The 22750-nt window shown below is 38.4% G+C and overlaps 1 protein-coding gene across 2 annotated transcripts in view; it reads left to right on the forward strand.

Annotated features, from left to right (window-relative positions):
- Positions 1–22750, forward strand: part of DOK6 (docking protein 6) — a 266798-nt gene that overhangs the window by 113709 nt on the left and 130339 nt on the right. For both annotated transcript variants that reach the window (XM_067290751.1, XM_067290752.1), the window contains exon 3: positions 10319–10433. In XM_067290751.1, the coding sequence (XP_067146852.1) occupies positions 10319–10433 (115 nt within the window). The remainder of the gene's footprint in view (positions 1–10318; positions 10434–22750) is intronic.

Raw genomic sequence — 22750 nt, forward strand, 5'->3', positions numbered from 1 at the left:
CAGATGGGGGAAAAAGTCTAAGGCAAAGGAAGACTTCACCTGGCAAACCAAAACAAGTGCAAATGGTGGTAAGTGCGAATGGGGTTCAAGGGTGGAAGCGTGCTTTGAGGGACAAATAGGACCAGGCTGTGTCCCAAGAGCTTCATAGAGGAACATATACTTGTGATGAGGTGTGTGGGGGGGGTTGTTGTTGTTGCTTTGGGTTTTTTTTTTGTTTGTATGTTTTGAGAGGGGGAGAGTGTTGGTTTTTTTTGATGTAAATGAGGCAAGTCAGCTTAACGTGAATGTAGCTGGATGCAAGTTTGTTCCAGTTACGGTACTTATGCCCCATGCTCTGACGCTTTCTGTCCTCCTCTGCGTCATCTCACTCCTGTGGTGTAATTGTTTTGTGCAGCTGAGTAACACCCAAAGCAAAGGTTTAGCAAACTAAAAGGAAGCTTAGCTTTCAGTGAAGCAAATGCTTTAGAGACTAAATAAGCATATGGGTGTTTTCTTGAAATTATTTCCTATAATTTACTTGGGTAACAAGCACAGTCACAAAAAGACAGCTACAGATTTCTATAATGTGGTTCACGGACTCCCAAACCAAAAAAAAAAAAAATTTCCCCCATGTAAAAATAGGCTCTTAACACGGATAAGAAGTTATAGCCAGAGCTCAGAATGAGTGGGAGAGTGCTGAAATGTCATGTCAAGACATGTAAAGGCTAAAGTGCTTTTAGAGAAATGAGAAGTTTGTACAGTAAGTACCATGTCACCAGCAATCTATTATTATCTGATCTCTTCTGGCTAGCCAAGAGTAACTCTTTCCTTTACAGGTGGGTCTACTGTTCAGAAACTTTTTCTCTATAACAATTCTGAATAATTTCCTTGATCATCAGCCTACGCTTGTATATCTTGCTTGGATTTAGCCTATTGCTACCTGCCACTGCAGACTATCTTATATTAACCATTTTCTTGCACTTGAATTATTTACTAGGAATCCACAGCATGACTTTACTGAAAATAGATGAAGGTTGTCTTAGCTAAGGAGAAATGTGGTTAGATTTCTAAAGTTTTTCAGGATGATTTCAAGTTCTTTGCCAAATCTGCTGGCACAGGATTGCACTTTAAACTAATATAGCCCAAGACTTTAGTTACACTTGTAACTTGGTCCCCTGGCATCAAGCAATGCTGACAGGAATTTTGTCAGGGAATAGGAAACGGAAGTGATTTGCTATTAGCACCAAATTTAGGATCTCCATTCAGATCACAGAATCACAGAATGGTTGAGGTTGGAAGGGACCTCTGGAGATCATCTAGTCCAACCCGCCTGCTCAAGCAGGGGCACCTAGAGCACATTGCACAGGATCGCGTCCAGGCGGGTTTTGAATATCTCCAGAGAAGGAGACTCCACAACCTCTCTGGGCAACCTGTTCCAGTGCTCTGTCACCCTCACAGTGAAAAAATATTTCCTCATATTCAGATGGAACTGCCTGTGTTTCAGTTTGTGCCTGTTGCCTCGCGTCCTGTCACTGGGCACCGCTGAAAAGAGTCTGGTCCCATCCTCTTGACACCCTCCCTTCAGATACTTGTACACACTGATAAGATCTCCTCTCAGCCTTCTCTTCTCCAGGCTAAACAGGCCAAGCTCTCTCAGCCTTTCCTCATAAGAGAGATGCTCCAGTCCCCTAATCATCTTTGTAGCCCTTCGCTGGACTTGCTCCAGTAGTGCCACATCCCTCTTGTCCTGGGGAGCCCAGAACTGGATGCACCACTCCAGATGCGGCCTCACCAGGGCTGAGTAGAGGGGGAGAATCACCTCCCTCGACCTGCTAGCAACACTCTTCCTGATGCACCCCAGGATACCATTGGCCTTCTTGGCCACAAGGGCACACCACTGCCTCATGCTTAACTTGGTGTCCACCAGCACTCCCAGGTCCTTCTCTGCAGAGCTGCTTTCCAGCAGGTCAACCCCCAACCTGTACTGGTGACTGGGGTTATTCCTCCCCAGGTGCAGGACCCTGCACTTCCCTTTGTTGAACTTCATGAGGTTCCTCTCCGCCCACCTCTCCAGCCTGTCCAAGTCTCTTTGAATGGCAGCACAGCCCTCTGGTGTATCGGCCACTCCTCCCAGTTTTGTATCGTCAGCAAACTTGCTGAGGGTGCACTGTCCCTTCATCCAGGTCATTGATGAAGAAGTTGAACAAGACTGGACCCAGTACTGACCCCTGGGGGACACCGCTAGCTACAGGCCTCCAACTAGACTCTGCACCGCTGATCACAACTCTCTGAGCTCTGCCATTCAGCCAGTTCTCAATCCACCTCACTGTCCACTCATCTAACCCACACTTCCTGAGCTTGTCTATGAGGATGCTATGGGAGACAGTGTCAAAAGCCTTGCTGAAGTCAAGGGAGACAACATCCACTGCTCTCCCCTCATCTACCCAGCCAGTCATCCCATCATAGAAGGCTATCAGATTGGTTAGGCATGATTTCCCCTTGGTGAAGCCATGATGACTACTCCTGATCACCTTCTTTTCCTCCACATGCTTGGAGATGGCCTCCAGGATGAGCTGCTCCATCACCTTTCCAGGGATGGAGGTGAGGCTGACTGGCCTGTAGTTCCCTGGGTGCTCCTTCTTGCCCTTTTTTGAAGACTGGGGTGACATTGGCTTTCTTCCAGTCTTCAGGCACCTCTCCTGTTCTCCATGACCTTTCAAAGATGATGGAGAGTGGCTTAGCAATAACATCTGCCAGCTCCCTCAGCACTCGTGGGTGCATCCCATCGGCGCCCAAGGATTTGTGGGTGTCAAGTTTGCTTAAATGATCTCTAACCCGATTCTCCTCGACCAAGGGAAAGTCTTCCTTTCCTTTCTCCAGATGGATGACTTTATGTTTCTGTGGATCTCTCAAGGTGCAAATCATTCTCATTAGACATAAGATAGGAAAAATCTTCAAGAAAACAAAGATTTTTTTTTTCCTAAGTGAGGACATAAAATTTCTTATTTCTCTGATCCCTGAATCTTTGTGAATATATAACATGAGATTTATTAACTGTTGGTTCCTTCTCCCTTTTCAGAGTTTCTTCCGACTACTCAGTCATCTTGGTGTATTGTTCTGTATTTTATTCTGCATTTTCTTTGGAAAAAGTTTGTAGAAACTTTTGTAGTGCAGTCCTAATATAGAACAGCAAGCAGCTTTTTTTTTCCCCTTTGATGATTGATTCATCAAGATGCGGCTAAACCGCATTTAGAAGGTGTCAATGATTATTGATTTTATTATATATATATATATTTATTTATTTATTTAAAAGAAGCAAGGAGAAACTGTTAAAGTGATGCCCTTTTTTGATGAGATGCTATACCAAAGCAGAAAAATTGAGGTTTGGGCCCATCTGCAGACCAAGATAAACAATAAGGATGAGGATGGGAGAGAGTGCACTGCATTACTTATAGCAATCTGTGGATGATTCTTAAGTGCTCTAAATATATGAGCAGCAGAAGACTAACTATAGCCTCTTTTGCATTCTCATTTAGTGCTTGACATTCCTCTGCAAAGCAGCTTTGCTGAACAATCTGGGACTTGCCAAAAAATTTGGTGTGCAGACCAAGTGGGTTTCTTTTCCTGAGGCTATACTTGTGATTAGCTGTGTTGATGTAGAAACTTCAACTTTTGGCTTACCTGGAAACTTGCAGGTAATCTAAATTCCTAACAGTAAGAGGAAGCAGTCTACAGAAGCTTAGCCTGGAGACCCAGATGCAAGTCTAGCGTAGCCTAACTTTTGCATTGCAGGAATGAGATGCTATCCTTACCAGTCCCGGAATTTCCTCTACCCTGTGGCCCTTCAAGGTTATGTCCTTTGACCAGCTCTTAATCAGAAGTAGGAGTTGGATGTCTCTGTTACAGTTGCGTCAAAAAAGTTGCACACAATGAAAAGCTTTTTATATAAAAAGTGAACTAAAAAAAAGCTTGACAAAGATATATATATATATATATATTTTTTGCATATAGATTAAATAACTATTCGCAATCTTCTTTCCTTAAACCAATGCTCATTTTCATGTGAAAAGGAGTAAAGTGGTTTTTGCAGACTGGTACAGGAAAGAAGAAGAAAAAAAAAAAAGATCAAGAGATCAAGTAGAAAAAAAAAAGGAAACGTGTGTGTGGGATGCTGAGTGATGGACATATGAGGCAGGAATTACTGATGAGGAGTAGGAGAGCTGAGAAAAGGGCCAGGTGCTAAGAGTCCCTAATGTGTACTGCATTGAGTACCATATGGAGTACTGCACTAAATGATAGCGCCAGCGTCTAGCAGAGAAAAGCAGCTTTAAGTAAGCATGTTAAAATTAAAAAAAAAAAAAGTTGTGAACTACATAATTGTAGCTTAATACAAAAGGATCCCTTTTGCTTACTGTTAGAATCATAAAAGATAAGGGTGGGCAAGAAATGTATTTGCAAGATTGCTCAAAAAAATGGCTTTTTGATTGTTTATTTCAGTTCATTCTTACTTTGTTCTAAAGGGATATAATGGGGAGGGGGATAGGAAAACTTTTTTTTTAAATAATATTACCAAAGATTTAGGCAAAATTTAATGCCACCATTGAATTAATTTGGTCTAATTTGTTGAAGGTCTAGGTAACATTCTTACAGATGTAATAACACATTAAATTCTCCTTTCATTTTTCTCTTCTTACTCATACAAAGTGATCAATAGTTTAGCTATTTCTAGAATACAGTCTTTTTTGTTGCGAAGAGCAGCAGTATTTCCAATAAATTAGTCTAAATCTTGTCAACAAGGCTGTTACGATAGCACAGTGAGCAAATCTTGATATAACATTCTTTGCTTAAAAAAGTTGATTTGCCCAATTCACTATTCATAGAAAAAGAGATTTTTTGATAAAATTTCAACTTGAAAAGTCTTTTAAATCCTTTCTAAAGGTTGAAAAGAGATGCTTTAAATTCTTTCGAAAGAAATTATGTTGTCTTTGGTGAACTATTTTGTCTTTTTCTGTAATTTTTGGATAGAAATATAAGTTGATGCAGTTTCCATTTTAAAAAGCATTTTTTTTTGTTTTTTGCATTTTTGTTAATATCAAAATTAAAACCAATTTATAAAAAATATGGAAAAAGGCAGTTTGATTGGCTGACCGAAGTTTGTTTTTTTTCATTTCTATATACAATATAATATAAACTCTCAGGTGTTTATTGTTTTTTAATCACAAATGTTCAGAGGTTAGAAAAATGACTCATGCGCCACTGATGTTAAAAACAGAATCCTGAATCTGAATAACTTCATTCCTCTCTGCCAGCGGGAGGAAAGGAGAAAGACTTTCAGAGAATGATTGCTCCTGTGTCTGTGTCCCGATTATGAAAGGAGGCACACAGTACAATTTCAAAAGTTGAATGGGGAAGTAAAAGTTTATACTTCTACTGGTTATTAAAAATTAAGCACTCAATAGAAATACTGGAGGGCTTATTTGGTAGCATCACCTCTCCCCTTACTTTTAACTGTCTTTTTTTTTTTATCAACATGTTCACTTGTTCAGTAGGTAAAACCAGATCTGCTGCTTTATCTTTGAAATTCATTCATTACTTTATCAGACTTGATGATGGGATTGTGTCCTAAGGCTCAGTTATTTTTTCTCTTTATTTTTTTCTGTTAGTTTACCCAATAGTGTTCATTATTTTTCTTAACAAACATCTCTACAAAACCCCTATATCTTCAGAGCCATCTCTAAAATCTTATGTTGCTTGTAGTTATCATCACTAAAACAATATTATTTCCAAGAAAACATTCAGTTTTTGGAAAATGAATTATTTCACGGTTAAAGATGTGTATTTAAAAAAGAAAAAAACTTTTTTAAGTGGCAGAAATATTTTCACTACCCATGTCAACCTGTTAAAGGATTTGACAAGAAAAGAGATGTCTCAAAATATTTCGTTGTAGTTTGAAATAGGTCTATTTTTGTGAAATGCTATACCCTGGCTCTCACAAGAGTAATGTGACTTCTGCTATGTCTCTGCTTGCTGTGAAACTATGAATGATTCAAAAAAACATAGATTAAAAAAAAAAATTGGAGACATTGGAATGGGCAATTCACATAACTCTTTGCCTGTCAAACAGGAGTTATAAAAAGTTCTATTCTGTCTAGGGAGAAAATGGGATTATTTCCCCCACACACTTGCATTTGCATTTTCTTCTACCAAATCACTCGTGTGGGTACTGAAAACCAGGGTGTCAAAATTTGGTGGTGTTTTCATAGTCTCTTTCAAATATGAATTTTCCACAAGCAAATAAAAGCCTATTCTTTGTTCTCTGACATTATTTCCAAGTGTGTGAATGATCTTGCCTAGAAAATGTTCTGCCAATATATTAAATAAAACAGATTTAATATAACAATTAACAAGAGAACTGGTTAAAATCATCTTTATACGTGGCTAGATAGGCTTCCCCAGTTGCCTGTAGTTACCATGTTTGGAACAAAAATTACTGTGAAAATTATGTAATCTTCGTGTAAGGAATGTAAGGGGTTTGGATCTATTATCAAGCTTATCAGCATTTTGCAGGATCTTCTGGTAATCTTTAACCCTCAAATGTTAAAGAAAATAATAGTTCTCTACTGCCTGGGAGAAATTGGAAGAAGGCTGTGTCCTGTTGTCACTATTCAAAGCATTTATATTGTATTTCCTTTTCTGCTATTCTAGAGAAATTTCCCCTTTTAACTTAAGAATATTTAAGGGTTTTTTTCTGCATATTTTTCACGTAGTCGTGCGCGCGCACACACACACACACACACACACACGAATAAATATCACTTTGTTTCATTTGCTTATGTTAGAAATACTGATTTTTTCTTCTTTTGTTTTGCCTTTTATATTGTGCTGTCATCTTTTTGAAATTTTTAATTGGAAGCTATATGCATCTTTAAATTATTTAAGAAATACAAATACTTTTCAAGAATAATCTGGACTTCATTCTGTCTCAAATCTGTTTAATTCTTTTGCTCTTACATCTTCTTATTCAGCAAACCCAGTAGATCCATGTCTTCCCTGTCTCCTATGTAGGACCCTTCTGGTTCTTCAGAATTCAGTAACGGTTTCTGGATTTTGTTTTGTTCCCCTCAGTTTTTGAATTCTAGGGTCTACTCTCTCTTCCTCTACCTATTAATGCTTACTTATTCCACGATTTCCTTGGGGTGGCTGCTTTGGGGAAGCAATAGGAGCTGTCTCATATACTAGGCCATTTACCATGCAAAGGCCTAGGAAAATGAACAGAGATTTTGGTTGTTACCTTAACAGAAGAGTGGTACCTGTGCTGCTTAGCCCCTCTCTTGGGAGTGTACCTGGCAGCCCCACGAAGCAAAAAGTGATGTAAATGGGCTCTTGCAAAGCCCTGAAAATGTATCAATAAATTTAATATTGTAAGACAATTCTGGTAAATGAATATTTTCAATGAATTAGTATTTTTCATCTCAAAATATCTTAAATCTATGATGACCTAAGACTTGATTTTGGCAATCTCAGGAAAGATTTCCATTGACATCAGTGGACACTTTGCATATGTAAGGTCTTCTAAAACAGCATCACCACTGAAATATGCGCATCTTCAGTTTGTGAGTTAATGTCTAGGTCGACAATCTTAACACTGACAAAGTCAAAGCAAATTGCTCTCACTTTAAAAAAACTGAAAATAAAATTATTGTGATGATAAAGATTTTTTCTTTTTTGCTAAGTCCTTTTCCTTCCTAAAATACTGTATTTGCTCACAACTAACTTTTCAAAATAACTCAACCTTGCAAGGTGAGGAGTGGCACTAGTTCAACAAATTTAGGTACATCCTTATCATTAATGACATAAGTAGTCCTACAATATCTATTAAATCACTGTAACAGGAGTCACCAATTTGACTATTGACCTAGTATGGACTTACTAGGTATCCTTTCAACTATATTACATAAGATACAGTCAAAGATGCTCTGCAGATTGATTTATCTGTTGATAATACTCTGTCTGTGTAAAATGGTGAAACTTTGGAATGTAAAGATTCCCAAGCCTGAATGGAAAATGTATGGCAAGGTACACAGGGATGTACTGAATACAAATCATTCTTGACCAGCCTTATGTCTTTCCTACATATAGCTGAGGGTACAGAGAGAGCTAGCTGATGTCCTTGTATGGCTGTTCCATCAGAGGTCATAGAGATAGGGTTGAGGACTTCTATGAGGAGGCAAATGTCGTACCTATCATCAAAAAAGGCCAAAAGATCAACCTGGGAACTACAGATCGGTCAGCCTTGCTTCAGTCCCTGGGAAGAACTACAGAGCGAGTCCTCTTGAAACACATTTCTGGGCATGTGAAGGAGAAAAAGTGATTGGGAACAGCCAGCATGGGTTTGCTAAGGGTAAATCATGCCTGAGCTGCCTGATTGCTCTCTATGATTGGGGATAAGGGGAGCACGGTGGATGTTTTTTACTTGAACTTTAACAAGGTTTTCAACACTCTCTCCCAAATATTCTTATATCCAAGTTTGGACATTACAATCTAGATGTGTGGACATCTAGACGGTAAAAAGAACTGGTTGGATGGTTGGTTTCAGAGGCTCACGGTTAATAGGTTGTGCTCTACCCAGGGGTCAGTAACAAGCAGAGTACTGCAGGAGTCTGTACGAGGACCTGTCCTGGTTAACATGTTTATCAGTGACCTGGATGAGGTAATGGAGCACGCTCTCATCAAGTCTGCAGATGACACCATATTGGGGAGGAGCAGCTGATACACTTGAGGGCAGGGCTGCCAGCCAGAGGGACCTGGACAGGCTGGAGGAATGGGCCAGCAGGGACCTTGTGAAACTGGACAAGGACAAATGCCATGTCCTGCCCTGGGAAGGAGGAGCCCTGCAACAATACAACCTGGGGATGGATGGGCTGGTGAGCAGCTCTGCTGAAAAGGCCCTGGGGGCCCTGGTAGGCAGTGAGCTGAGCACAAGCCAGCTGTGTGCCCTGGCAACAAAGGTTGCCAACAGCACCATGAGTGGTATGAATGGCCAGCAGATCAGTGGGAAGTGATTATTCCCCTCTACTCAGCACTTGTTAAACTGCATCTAGACACTATGTCCAGTTTTGGGTCCCCCAGGACAGGAAAACCACTGAAAAAGTGGACCAAGTTTTGCTGAGGGGCACCAAGGTAAACCTTTGCCTATAGCTCTCTTCAGTCCTGGTCGCAAGTTTCTCACCAGAACACATACATTCCAATTCATAATTTCCCAGTTTATTTCTCTGGCTTCTTGATATTTCTTACTGCTCTTCTGCTCTCCTTTTTTTGTGATCTTTTTTCCCCCAACATGTTCCAATTTTTTGCTCCTCAATATAAAATCTTTGTCTCTTAAAAACAATCCTTTCTCACATCTGAACAGGAATGCTAGAGCTGCACATAAACAGCATCAGAATTTAAAACAAAACTCCCCCAAAACCCTACTTTAAGTTCATTTTTCACTAGCCATAGATGGCCAAACTCATATAGATGCCATTTAAATAAAAAGTAATAATTCTGCATGAGGCAGATGTCTTGCCTGGAAAACTTAGAACTCTGGGAAAACTTTTTCTGTCTATACTTAAGGAACTGAGAAAGGTTTCATAATGAGAAGTGTTAAGCAGCTTAAAATAGGCTGTGCTTCCAGCTCTGCTTGGAAAACCATATTTTTCTTTAATTTGTGTTAATTGTAGTTATCTACTTGCATCAAAGGAAGCTGGAAATAGACGTGTTGTTTACACTGTATGTTCACTATAATATGAATAACTTCTTCTTGATAAGCTTTTGAACTATTTGGAAAATAAAATAAAATTTTGAGTTCTGACAAGGATGACAATTCCACTTTAAAGACAGATACACCTGTATCCATACAAATGTAGTGACACTAATCGACATGATAATTGGGTTATGTCCCTTACCTAACAAGACATTGCTATTTCTACTCGGTGTATATATTTGATGCAGATTATGAAACAGATCAAACTTGTATAAATATAGAAATTGGAAAATCTGTTTTAGAGGTATCACAAGACTATGTTTTCATGCAGAGCTTTATTAAAGAAGTAGACCATTCATTTTTTGACCCATTACATTTTATAGAAAGCTTTGCAACTTCAGACTCTACATATTTATATATTGTTGGGGTTTTTTTGTGAATGGCAAACTTATAAATTTAAATAGCATCATTAAACATTATTAAATGAATAGTAAATATTAAATAAATAATAAAACATCATTAAATTGAATAGTTATAGTTAGTATTTTTATTTTTACTATTTATACACTGGCCTAAAATATTTTTCTTCATTTTAAGGTAACTGAGCTGCACAATATCAAAAACATAACTAGATTGCCTCGAGAGACAAAGAAGCATGCAGTGGCAATTATCTTTCATGATGAGACGTCAAAGACATTTGCGTGTGAGTCAGGTAAGTGATTGCTACTGCATCTCCAGCTTGAAGAAATCAGGTTATATCTCAAGGAATTGCTCAGGTGAATTACCTTAAAACACCAGATAGTTATCCTTAGCTTAAAGGGAATTTGTTGTAAACAAGAACTTTAAGATGTGGGGTTTTGATGGTGAGTTTGGGGGGTTTTGTTGGTTTGTTTGTTTTTTGTAATATACTTTGGAAGGTCTTGTGGGTGTTTAGAGCTCTTTCCTCCATTATTTATCTTTGGCTGGGTTTTGCACCCGGATAATCTAACAACTCAGGAGATTTTCTGCTAAGCTTCTAAAACCGAGTAAACAATACCCTACGGGGTGTTATTAAGTCAAGACGTGAAACATATTCAGTTTTTTAACCAAGTTTTGCTATCGGCGCTTACTAACGTAATAATAATCCTGCCATTGCAAAGAGGTAAATAACAGCTAAAACCTCAGGATATTTTAAAGCCAGATGTCAAGCACTCTGCAGCTTGAACTGCTACATGGTATAATGACTAAGTTAAGTTGAGAGCTGACATGGGACGTGTGGTACACAATGACAGGTAGTTACCTGGCATTTGCATCGAATGCTGCATTATTAAAGTACCCTATTTCTTGTTTAAAAATGTGATTGCACATGTCTGTGTCCCATGGGATATTTCACTTGGAAAAAGGTTTAAACAAAGAAACAGAAATTTATTATTGATAATGTTTCTAATTGTATACTGACATATTTAAAACTGTACAACTTAAAATTGTGTATCTTTATATTATCATATAAACATTCCATGGTGTACACTCTAAGTTAGATATAATGCAACAAAGTTCAAGAAATGTTTGGAGGAGATTGGTTAGAAGTGTGTAAGATCATGAAATAAATGGATTTTGGATCAAGTGTTGCAAGCAGTGATCTGTACTTCCTATCATGAAAGATAAATTCACAGAAAGTGTTTTGTTTGTTTTTTATTTTGAATGTTAAAACACACATATAGAAAATGAGTGGCTTTCTAGGAACAGTTCAACAAATAATTAGAAAAGTAGTTCACATCAAAGACTTGAATTTCTTCTGTTTGGAAGTAATAATGACTCTATACCTTAATATGATTAATAAACTAATAAAAGCACTTAAATTGTATTTCAACGGCACTGAAATTAGTTCTATAGAAACTTTCCTGTTCTCCTCTTCCTCTAATAAAAAGATCTTATTCCTTCCTTAGAATATTTATGGTGCAGGTATACTTTGACGAGTGCCAGAAAATCATAATTTCAAGGTTCTTTGCAAAGAATTACTTCATTCTGCAAAGAATGAGCAAACTTAAAGTTCAGAATATCCGGCCCAGTCATCCTTCTCTTCAGTAACATAGATTATGCACTTTCTCAGCTTTGAACTCAGTTACGTATACAAGTCCTTTAAGATGCTGCCAGGGTGCCAGTATGAGATGCCTTATGTTAGGGTTATGCTGTATTCAAAGGAGTGTCTTGAGCTTTGCCTTGGGACAGGTGATGAACCAGAAGAGAGCTTGTGGGCCCTCACCCACAGATAAGGGGGTACACACCAGCTCAGATGATGGTGTAGTGGGTGTATGCTACAGAGCTCCTAATCAAGACGAGGAGGCAGATGAAGCTGCTGGAGAAAGTCTCACAGTCACAGGCCCCAGTACTCTTGGGTGACTTTAACCATCCCAACGTCTGCTTTAAGTGCAATACGGCTGGGTGCCAGTAATCTAGATTTCTGGAATACATTGAAGACTATTTCTTGATGCCAGTGATCAGCAAACCAACTAGGGGAAATGCTCTGTTCAGGGACCTACTTGGCAGGAGAGCTCCTGGGAAACTTTCCTGGAGAGCAAAGGGGCCCAGGACAGCTGGCTAGTCTTCAAGGACATCCTCCTCAGGGCACAAGAATAGTCCATTCCAATGTGCAGAAGACATTTGCTGAAGAAGGCCAGCATGGATGAACATGGAGCTCTTGACTGAGCTCAAACACAAAAGGAAGTACACAGAAGATAGAAGCAGGGACAGACTACTTGGGAGGAATATGGAGACGTTGCCTGCACACCCAGGAAAGAGTCAGGAAAGCCAAAGCTCAGCTGGAGCTGAAACTAGCAAGGGAGGCGAAGGGCAACACAGCTTTCAGTAGAGCAGCAGTAAAAGGAAGATGAAGTAGAGTGTGGATGCCTGCTCAGTGGAGCAGGGGACCTAGCAACAAGGGACATGGGAAAGATTGAGGTACTCACCTTGGGAGACGCTGAGGTTCCTCACGTTTTCTACCTTTGTTTTCACTGGTAAGGCTTGTCCTGAGACCTTTAAGGTGCCTGAGCCTCCCAGCAGTCTCTGGGAGTGAAGTAGTACCCACAGTAGAGGAAGACAGAGTGAGGAATCACTTAACCCACTTGGACAGACACAAGTCCATTGGACCAGATGGGATGCATCTGAGGGCACTGAAGGAGCTGGCCAATGTCATTTCTAGGTAGCTCTCTAGCATCTTTGAAAGGTCATGGCAATCTGGGGAGGTTCCTGATGCCTGGAAAAAGGCAGGTGTCATGTTCATCATCAAGAAGGGCAAGAAAGAAGATCCAGGTAACTACAGGCCAGTCAGCCTCGCCTCAGTCCGTGGGAAGGTTATGGAGCAAATCCTCTTAGAAGCCATTTCTAAACACGTGAAGGACAAGAAGGAGACTCGGAGCAGCCAACATAGAATTATCAAGAGCAAATCATGCCTGACCAACTTTATTGCTTTCTGTGTGAAGGTGACTGGCACTGTGGACAAGGGAAGGGCAGTCAGTGTTGTGTACTTTGATTTTAGCAAGGCCTTTGAGAATCTCCCACAGCCTCCTTATCACCAAGCTGGATAAGTGGAGGATAAGTTGGGTGGAAAATTGGCTGAACTGCTGGGCTTGAAGATTTGTGATCGGTGGTGCAAAGTCCAGCTGGCAGCCAGTAGCTAGCTGTGTCTGTCAGGGATCAGTACTGGGACCAAAACTGTTTAATATTGACATTGACAACCTGAATGGTGGATGGAGACCACTCTCAGCAAGTTTGCTGGTGACACCAAATTGGGGGAGCAGTCAATATGTCGGCGGGCAGGGCTGCTATTCAGAGTAACCTGGACAGGCTGGAGAAATGAGCTAACAAGAAACTCAGGAAGGTCAACAAGAGCAAACAAAAGGTCTTGCCCCTGGGATGGAATAACCCCATGCAACGATGCAGGCTGAGCACTATCTGGAAGCAGCTCTGCAGAAAAGGCCCTGAGGGTCCTAATCAACAGTAAGCTGAACAGGAGTCAGCAGTGTGCCCTGGCAGCAAGGGTGGCCAACCATATCCTGAGCAGTATCAGTGAGCGTGTAACCAGCAGATCCAGGGAAGTGATCCTTCCTATCTATTCAGCACTTGTAAGACATCTGGAGTACTGTGTCCAGTTTTGAGCTCCCCAAAGGATATTGACATACTGGAGCAAGCCTAGAGGAGGACAACCAAGCTGATCGGGGGACTGAAGCACATGGCATATGAGGAGAGGCTGAGAGAGCTGGGCTGTTCAGCCTGGAGAACAGACAGCTTCAGAGGAGATCTTTTTGATACCTACAGCTACCTGATCTGAGGATACAGACAATATGGAGCCAGACTATTTTCGGAGGTGCACAGTAATAGGACAAGAGGCAATGGACACAAGCTGAAATACAGAAAATTCCAACAGATATTAGGAAAATACTTTTTACTGTGAGGATGATCAAATACTGAAACAGGCTTCCCAGAGAAGTTGTGAAGTCTCCATCTTTGGAGGTGTTTGGAACTTGACTGGCCTGAGCAAACTGGTCTGATTAGACTTTCATTGACCAGGGGCTCAACTAGAGGACCTTCAGATGTCCCTTCCAACCTGAATTATTCTATGATTCTAAGTTCTTGGCCCCTTAAAGATAACAGACCATAGCAAATACTTCTTAATGTTATCTAGAGTCCTCTGGCAGCTGGTGTAGACCCTGAAATAATGGATTCCTATAAAAGTGGATTCCTATAATGCATTCCTATAAAAGTGTTGGATAACTATTTTTGAAAGATTACAAAACTTAACTGTGGATATAGTGGAGTTTCTACCAGTTTACCCTTCACCATGCCTTCAATATGTCTAAACTGCATCATTTCCATCAGATGACATAGATGTACTGTTTTGTTTCATTAAAATCAGACTCCGTTCAACTCCAGATCCTTTGTGTGTTCTGAACCAGAATATGGTTTAAAAAAAATTTCTTTTGCAGCTCATTTCAACAACTGAGTTCTGCCTTCCCACAAGGAACTGTTACCATTTTCAATGATGCTGAAATATGCCAAGTGCTATCCTTTCCTTTATGAAACTTATTTAAGGAATATTTAGAGACCTACTTTGTATTTAAAACATTTTCATGTGATTTTTTTTTTTTATTCTCAGATCTCTAAAAAAAAGTTTAGCGTCTGTGGTTGCTATGGGACAGTGCCTAAGCTTCAGCTTCATGGTTTACTGTTGGGTGATAATTTTGGCAAGCCAGGCTGCTTCTTCAGTTCACACAATAATACCTTATTTCTGTTAATATGTCTTCTTTCCCATGGCTTCAGTGGGAAAGAGCCACTCAAGTGTTTTTGACTCAGTCAAAAATCTTGTCCTAGTTTCATAGCTGCTTGACATTTTTGAATTATTTAGGAGCCCAAAGTTTCATGATATGAATATTTTTCCACCTTTAATACTATAAATATTATAAAGCAGAAGCAGATATTTTGTTTCCCAGCATCTTGACCTCCTAAGGAAGATGGGCAGGATAGTAGTGCTGATCCCATTGCAAAGGGTCTGTTGAGCACAGATCTGGAAAGGAGAAATGATGAGGAATTTCCTGGAAAGGAGAAAATGATGCTCAAAGCTGAGATGGGTTAATTGGGTTTAACAATCTGAGATTGGGTTTCTAGTCAGAGTTGTACCTAGGAAGATTTAAAATAACCTGCATCATTTTGTTTTTGGTATTATAAGCAGGTATCTTTCCCTGTGCACTCTGAAACAAAGTCTGTGTGACAAAATGCCACCTTTTTCTGGTACTTGGCTTTCTTAACAATGAAATTAAGCACAGCAAAAAGCTGTTCTTTGCTAAAATGCCTCTCTAAAGGTTTAGAACATTCTGGTCCTCCCCAGAAAGCCTGAAAGCTGTGATACCTCCCAGGCCACTGGTTGTGTTGGCTGGGAGCCTATGGATTTTGCCTAAGCTCCTGGGCTTTCCTGCTCTGGATGTGTCTTCTGACATCTGATCTAGCAGAGGGAGAGTTGCGACTTTGGTGACTAGCAAGCAATATTTTAAAATCCTCTCAGTTACCATCAGAATTATTTCAGTGGAAGTAAACTAATGAGAAATGGCTGGCTAAATAACAGGAAAAATGGTCTATAACTCATTGAACTTAACATGAACTGTAAACAGTGGGAATCCTTCTTCTGATTATGGGAAATTGCTGCCACCTTACCAAGGAACATCCTAAGGTTTCAGAACCCCTGAAAATCATGTGGAAGTTATTGCCATTAAGGGTATTTTAACAATTTTGTTATCAAGAATCATGACTTTATGAGTTGCTTTAAAAATGGGGAAATGCAAAGCTCTCAAGTTGCCAGTATGTTGAGACTTGAGATAAAGTTAAAGGTTGCCAACTGGACAAGCAGGATAAATTGGATAGAATACCAAGAAAGAAAATGAAGCATTTCTAGCATATTTACTCCAGCATAATAGAGATTAAAAAGATATTACTGTTGTCTTTTAAATACATCTGAGAGGAAAAGGAGAGATGCTTAAGATATAATATGATTTTATCACAAGAACAAATGTAGAAGATGCAAATAGCCATTCAAATAACCATAGCACTTTAGACAAGAAATTTAGAGGAAAATTTCTAACAATTAAAGCAGTGAAGTTCTGAACAGCTTTCTAATGTGAAAGGTGAGGGAAAATAATATTGATAATTTTTCAAGGTGAAGATTATGGAGGATTTTATATATATATATATATATATTTATTTATATGTATATAGATATATATGGTGATAATTCAGAACTGGAATTGATGAAAATCAAACACAGAAAATACTTCTCCATCCTTGTGTGTTTTTATAAACTACCTTGTATCATCAAGCAAATCTGGAAATCCTTTCAAGTCTGGATGCTACTGAATTCATTCAATGACTGATTGCTATAAAATATTAATAAATATATAAGTGAAACTCAGGCTTGGTATCTCGAACTTTCTGGATGTTTCTGGCTTTTTATTTTTTTAAATAAATTTAAAGATTCTGAGTTGTAATTGTACATGATACCAAGATTTTGCATTACTTCTGCTAGATTTATGTATTATGAGTGAAGACACTATGACCTAAGGGCATATGCAAAATGTAATGCATGTAATTCATATCGATGTATTCTTTGACAGCTAAGAAACTGGGTGGTTTGGATTAAAATTACAATGAGACATTGAGACTTTAAAATAAACCATTAGTGGTCATATTTTCTATTATGACTAACAATACAAATGGCTACATAATCTTTAAAAAAAAAACAGAATAAATTCCAACTTTCACTGTTAGTTCTGTGGGTTTCAAGCTATAGGAATGTGGAGGCTGTTAGAAGTGAAGAACAGCATCCCAAATAGAGTTTTGGTCCTGGAAAGAAAAATACAAACAAGGTTGCCCTTTTCCTTGTAGAAAAATTAGTTCTATATAGTTGAAAAGGTTCTGAAAGATGGTACGTTTCTCTTTTACAGTAGCATGGATTGTTCTATGAAAGTTTATGACCCTATCTTTTCTACTTTGTAGGGGAGTTATTTATTTATTTATTTATTTATTTCTCTGTAAAATATAGAGTTCATTGGAGGTCAGATGCATGTTCTCACTTCCGTGCATTCCGCAATATTTTGAAATAGAAAAAGAAAAAATCAAAAGACGACATTGCATGAGGTCAAATGTATTGCCCTGGATTCTTACACTCTCCCTTTTTGATAATTATATTTGCAATACTATACACTTTGGGGGCAAAGATCAAATGAGTCATAGTTATAAACATTATTTTCTAAGATTAATATTTAGGATGTGTATTCTTTTGTTCATAAGAAATAGTTCCCTCTCATTAATGATGACTTCTATATTTTTGTCTGTTCACGTTTACCTAAAAATATGTATTTTTATTCCTGCCTTTAGCATTTGTAAATTAGAAATATTTGGTTTTTTTTTTCTCTTTTATTTCTCATAGATAGTTGCTTTCCTGTTGGTCTTCATTTTTCTGTGGTTGCCTGTGTGAACTATATTGTTATGACTTTCTGACGCACATTGGCAACGTGTATAACCAATAGATGAAAGGAATACAGAAAATATTGCCCCATCTTCAGGAGACTGCTTTCGATAGAACAGATATTACACTATTAATTTTGACCCTTTTCCACCCATCTAATTTTAGATTATTAATTGAGGTACAAACTTAGTTCTAAAATGAATTAGCATGTTTTGTGGGTTTTTCTTTTCTAATATTTTGGGAAGACAATCTCGTATTTTAGTACGATTGCCAGATGTTAAATTTGAAAATGTTAGACACTTGTCAGCATTTGCCAATGCCTGTCATCCCTTCAGCACTTCTCTCAGACAGGTCACTGAGCCGAGAGCGCTGCTGCGTTCCCTGTTTGTAGGGCAAACGGGGGACAGCAATGAAACAGGGTTAACTTCAGCCTAGCAGGGCCACGTGCATGTGACAAAAGGAGTGGGAAGCGTTCATTAGCCTCTCACAGAACTTGACACAAGAGCATATTTCTACTTCAGCAGCAAAGAGACTTTTCTACGTGGCACTCATGGTTCAGCCCTGTATTCTTTCAGGAAGAGCACAAAACAGGGGTACCCAGGCTTACAAATTGTGCTGTTCCTGCTGAATACCTTGAGCCACCTATTGCAACAGAAGAAAACCCAAGAACTTTCTTGGCAACTTGGCTGGAAGCCGTAAGATTTCTAACTGCAGAAATTTGTAAAGGTAACTTTTTTGGAGGCTAGGTCAAAACATTTGGGAGCTGAAAATATTCCCTTTTCAGTAACATTTCATTACACAGTATTTATTGCAGATGTGTTAAGTGTTCAGCGTTCCCTTGATGTTCACCTGCTGTAAACTTGTCTGGTTGCTCTTTACTAACTTTCAACATAGTGCATCTAAATAAGTGGAGAAACTCCATATTATTCTTTCTTCCTGGACAAATATATTGAAGTGTAGACACTGTATTTTCCATGTCACAAATTTACTCATAGAGACTGAAATTTATATGAAATATAAACTGTTCCCATAGGCACAAAAGTTAAGCAGGATAACTAAGATAATAGTGAATCATCCATTTTACAGACTGTAGGATTCTTTGGGAGTGAAGGAGGAGAAAAAATCTTGCTGCCTGCAGAAGCTGAGCAGCTTCAGAAGACAAGCAGAAGAAAGAAAGCAGATTCCAAATTCACCTGGTAGATGGTACAAGTTCAGCTGAATATTGATTTGTGAGAAACTGGTATAAAGACGTAAATCTCAAAACCTCTGCCCTATAATAGAAATTCAGCGTACATTTACCTTTCCCAGTGAGGTTGGGGTGGAAATAGGATAGTGATAGTGAAGTCCAGGACATCAGGCATCCAGAGGCCTGGAATTGTTTGGCAGACTTTAATAAAAAGTTTTATAATCACTTGCTTTTTTTTTCCCCCTTAAGTTGCTAAACACCTAATGAACCTAGCAATATCTGCAACCTCCATATTTTGTACCAAAACAAAGTCTATGTTAGTGTGAAGGCACAAGCCCAGAAAAATGCAGTTTAACAACATGGCATAACATTTGACTAACAAGAAGTAAAAGTTGCTCTTAGCTTCTGGCTGTTTACTTTAAAACTGAAATCTGAAATTATTCATTCATTGGGCATCTATATATGACAAGATTTCTTCCTGATCCCATTTTGAGATTCTTGGGGGATTTGATAAATGTACTGTACCATAAATAACTGCTGGTCCTGTGAAACAAAGATATAGTGTTACTGTCTTATCCTTTCTGTAATTCATAACATAAATGAATTTCAGTGAAAAGTTAGAATAGTTTTTAATCATATTATGAATGAGAAAGTCCAAATCTACATCTTGTCATGTAAATACATTTTATTATAGAAGCTAAAATACTAAGGCACTACCTATTTTTAACACGCCTTTGTGCTGTGTATACCAGAATGTCAGTATACCTTGCCTGTTCTACACTGGCAAAATGTGATCTTCCAGAATGATAAAACTATTCCTGGAAACCATCTGAAAATCTTGATGAGTTTTATAAATAAAATGGTCTCTTATTATGAGTTGTTATTAGTGGTTTGCAGAAGAGGCAGTGGAAGTGCAACTTCATTAACTGAATGGCGGATGAATGTGACAAAGCCAAGGAAAGAAGCTCTTTCTCTCAGCTTGAGGCTCAGTGTCTCAGAGGACTTCTCTCTATTATATGAATCTGATATATATATATTTATGTGTGTGTATATAGATAAATAGATGTGTGTGTGTATCTATATGTATAAAGAATCTGCTTGCATTAAAATATGCATGCATGAAATTGTAGTATAAATTTGTAATTGCTATTAGCAGTAAGAAATATGAAATATTCAAACATTTTATGCAAAATAGAGAAAAATCCCCATCTCCTCCTCTTTGTCCACTTCTTTCTGGACTCTCTAGATGCTTGTATTCTGTGGGTAGATCTTGGCATTCAACAGAGAAGTTTGCACAGTTGGCTTCCTGCACTACATGAGAATAAATGAACTGTGTTCTGAAACAGGAGTAAATGCATGTCATCTTCATCCTAAGGAATACCCTGTTTCTTCAAACTGCGAGTATTTTTGTGTAATGCAGAAGCTAAATACTCTCCAGGATTGCTTTTTAATGTATTCTTACATGTGGGAATCATGTTATGAAACAACGTGCTTGGGTGGAAAAGGGTGAGGACTGCATACAAATTTAATGTTTTCATTTTAAAAGTACTTTTGAAATATCTGTGTTAAGAACCACTACAGTGCTCTCAGAATACCTCATGCTAAGGATGTGGCATTCTATACTAAGCAAAGTCATTTCTTGCTGCCTCTCCAATATAGAAAGTGCTTTTTTTTTTTGCTTTTTTTTTTAAATTTAGATTTTATCATATTATTAAAGTTAAGGGTTTTTTTGCATGCTACTCAGGTTCTTATGTGTATTACATTGCTTTTATTTTGATGATCAAAGAACTTCATTTGAAATGGTGGTCAGATTGGCATTTAGCCAACCATAGCCTCAAATTTTCTTATCAGGAAGTACAGAACAGTATAGAATAAGTGTTATCATGAATGGAAAAAAAAGTGAAGACTATAATCATTGTCTAATTATATTTATCATAGAAAATGCAGCTGGAAGTAATCTTGTGATGCCTCTCTGTCCTACTAAAATATAAGCTCTTCCTATTATTGGTGTATATTATTTTATATATGAATTTATATAGATATGTATAAAATATATATTCTATCAGGAATTCTATCAGGAAGTGATATTCCACCAGGAATCTCACACACACACACGCACACACACATATATGTGTGTGTCATTCCTAATAGAATATAACTTGTCTGTTTCTGTTTTTTTGAACATAAAAAAAGAAACAAAAATGTATCAGGAGTGCTAAGGTTGAAAAGGGATGGCATACCAGCACATAGTTAATCGTTACTACACTGTTACTCATGTGAATGCATGTCTGAATAATTTGTTCTAGAGGCCTCTGCTGTGATAGGTACTTTGGAAGAGAAGATAATGAGACTCTGCATTTTAAGAAGTCTGTTGTACACCCAGGAGAAAAGGGTTCAGTTTCTTTTCTAGACTTATACTTTCTAGCACATAGTACTACAAAATATTATAATAATGTACCTTTCTTTGGTTTCAGATTTGCTACTTTCTGTGTTGTAAAGGTTGTAATTTAAAAATAGATTAAAAAATGTTCTTGTGAGAAGGAAATTTAGACAAGATGTTTTCCCTGGAAATTTGGACAGGACTCCAAGGCCTAATTATTGTAGCGTAGCTGTTCTTCAGGCTTTTAGGCTACTAGCCCTCATCAGCATGATACTGCTGCCCTTGATGCTGAAATCTTGGATTCTTCAGAAGCCTGCTAGGCACACTGGCAAAGAGATGGGTAGATTTCTGATATCGCATTCAGGATTTGATGAAACTGCATTTAGTGAGAAAGGTCCCAAACAGTTCTAGGAACAGCACACTTGGAGACCTACCCCTTAAAACCTTGCAGAAATGATAGGACCATGTTAAGATGCATCATTTGCGAAAGGTTATATTTTTCAGAGTATTTTTCCATTATTTTTTCACATTAAAATCTCTAATAATAATAGAAGGGTACAAATACTTAACTCATGCCTACCTAAGAAAAAACATCCTTTATTTGGGCATACTTCTACTTCTTTAGGATCATTGATGTAATATCCTGCCAGCGCTCCACAAATATGCACACATCGAAGTGGAAGCCAGATATCAGCTGAGATACGAAGGCTTCTGCTCATCTATGTGGAATATAGGACAGATCTCCTGGGATCTGTGAATATCTATCACCCTGAAAAATAATGCAACTTCTGCAGTTCCTGACCTCTCCTGAGAATAGCATACTTTTAGTGACAGCACAAAACTCATGATATTAATTTATAGATTGAATTTGGAGTATTGACAGATGATGTATGGCTGGCTGGGCCTAAGGAGAGTTCAGTGAATAACATGATAATTTGCTGCTCCAAGCCTGAAACATCAGATCTATTTTTCATTCTCTGTCACAATTCAGCCTGAATTACATTTGGCTACTTACAGCGTGTAAGGTATGCAGGGCTCTTAGCAGGTTAACTGTTTCAAGCCTTTGAAAAACTTCTATCCTTGAGTGAAAGTGAGCTGATAAGAACAGCATGCGTAAATGAGCATAGGAAGTTTTGTAACTGCTAACATGTATTTAACTTATGTATTCAGCTTGGAACGTGCTATTTCATGTACAGTCCTGGCATGAAAATCTCAGACCGACCTGTGCACATTAGGAAAAAAAACCAAACAAACTGGTGCTCACTATTCATCTATCTTCACTTCGAGAGGTTGCTTGAAGTCTACTGCCAAGGTGAATGTTGCTATCAGCATTAAAACCCTTGTAGGCTGTTGAACTGCTAGAATGGCAGGGTTGATCTACACAGCTTATAAATTTGCTGTTCATTGGTGGCTAGAAGTTCATGGCCGACTGAGCCAAGTAACTTAATGCATTCTCATAGTCTCTCTCTCTTT

Source organism: Apteryx mantelli, chromosome 2, assembly GCF_036417845.1.
Source record: "Apteryx mantelli isolate bAptMan1 chromosome 2, bAptMan1.hap1, whole genome shotgun sequence".
Classification (NCBI taxonomy): domain Eukaryota; kingdom Metazoa; phylum Chordata; class Aves; order Apterygiformes; family Apterygidae; genus Apteryx; species Apteryx mantelli.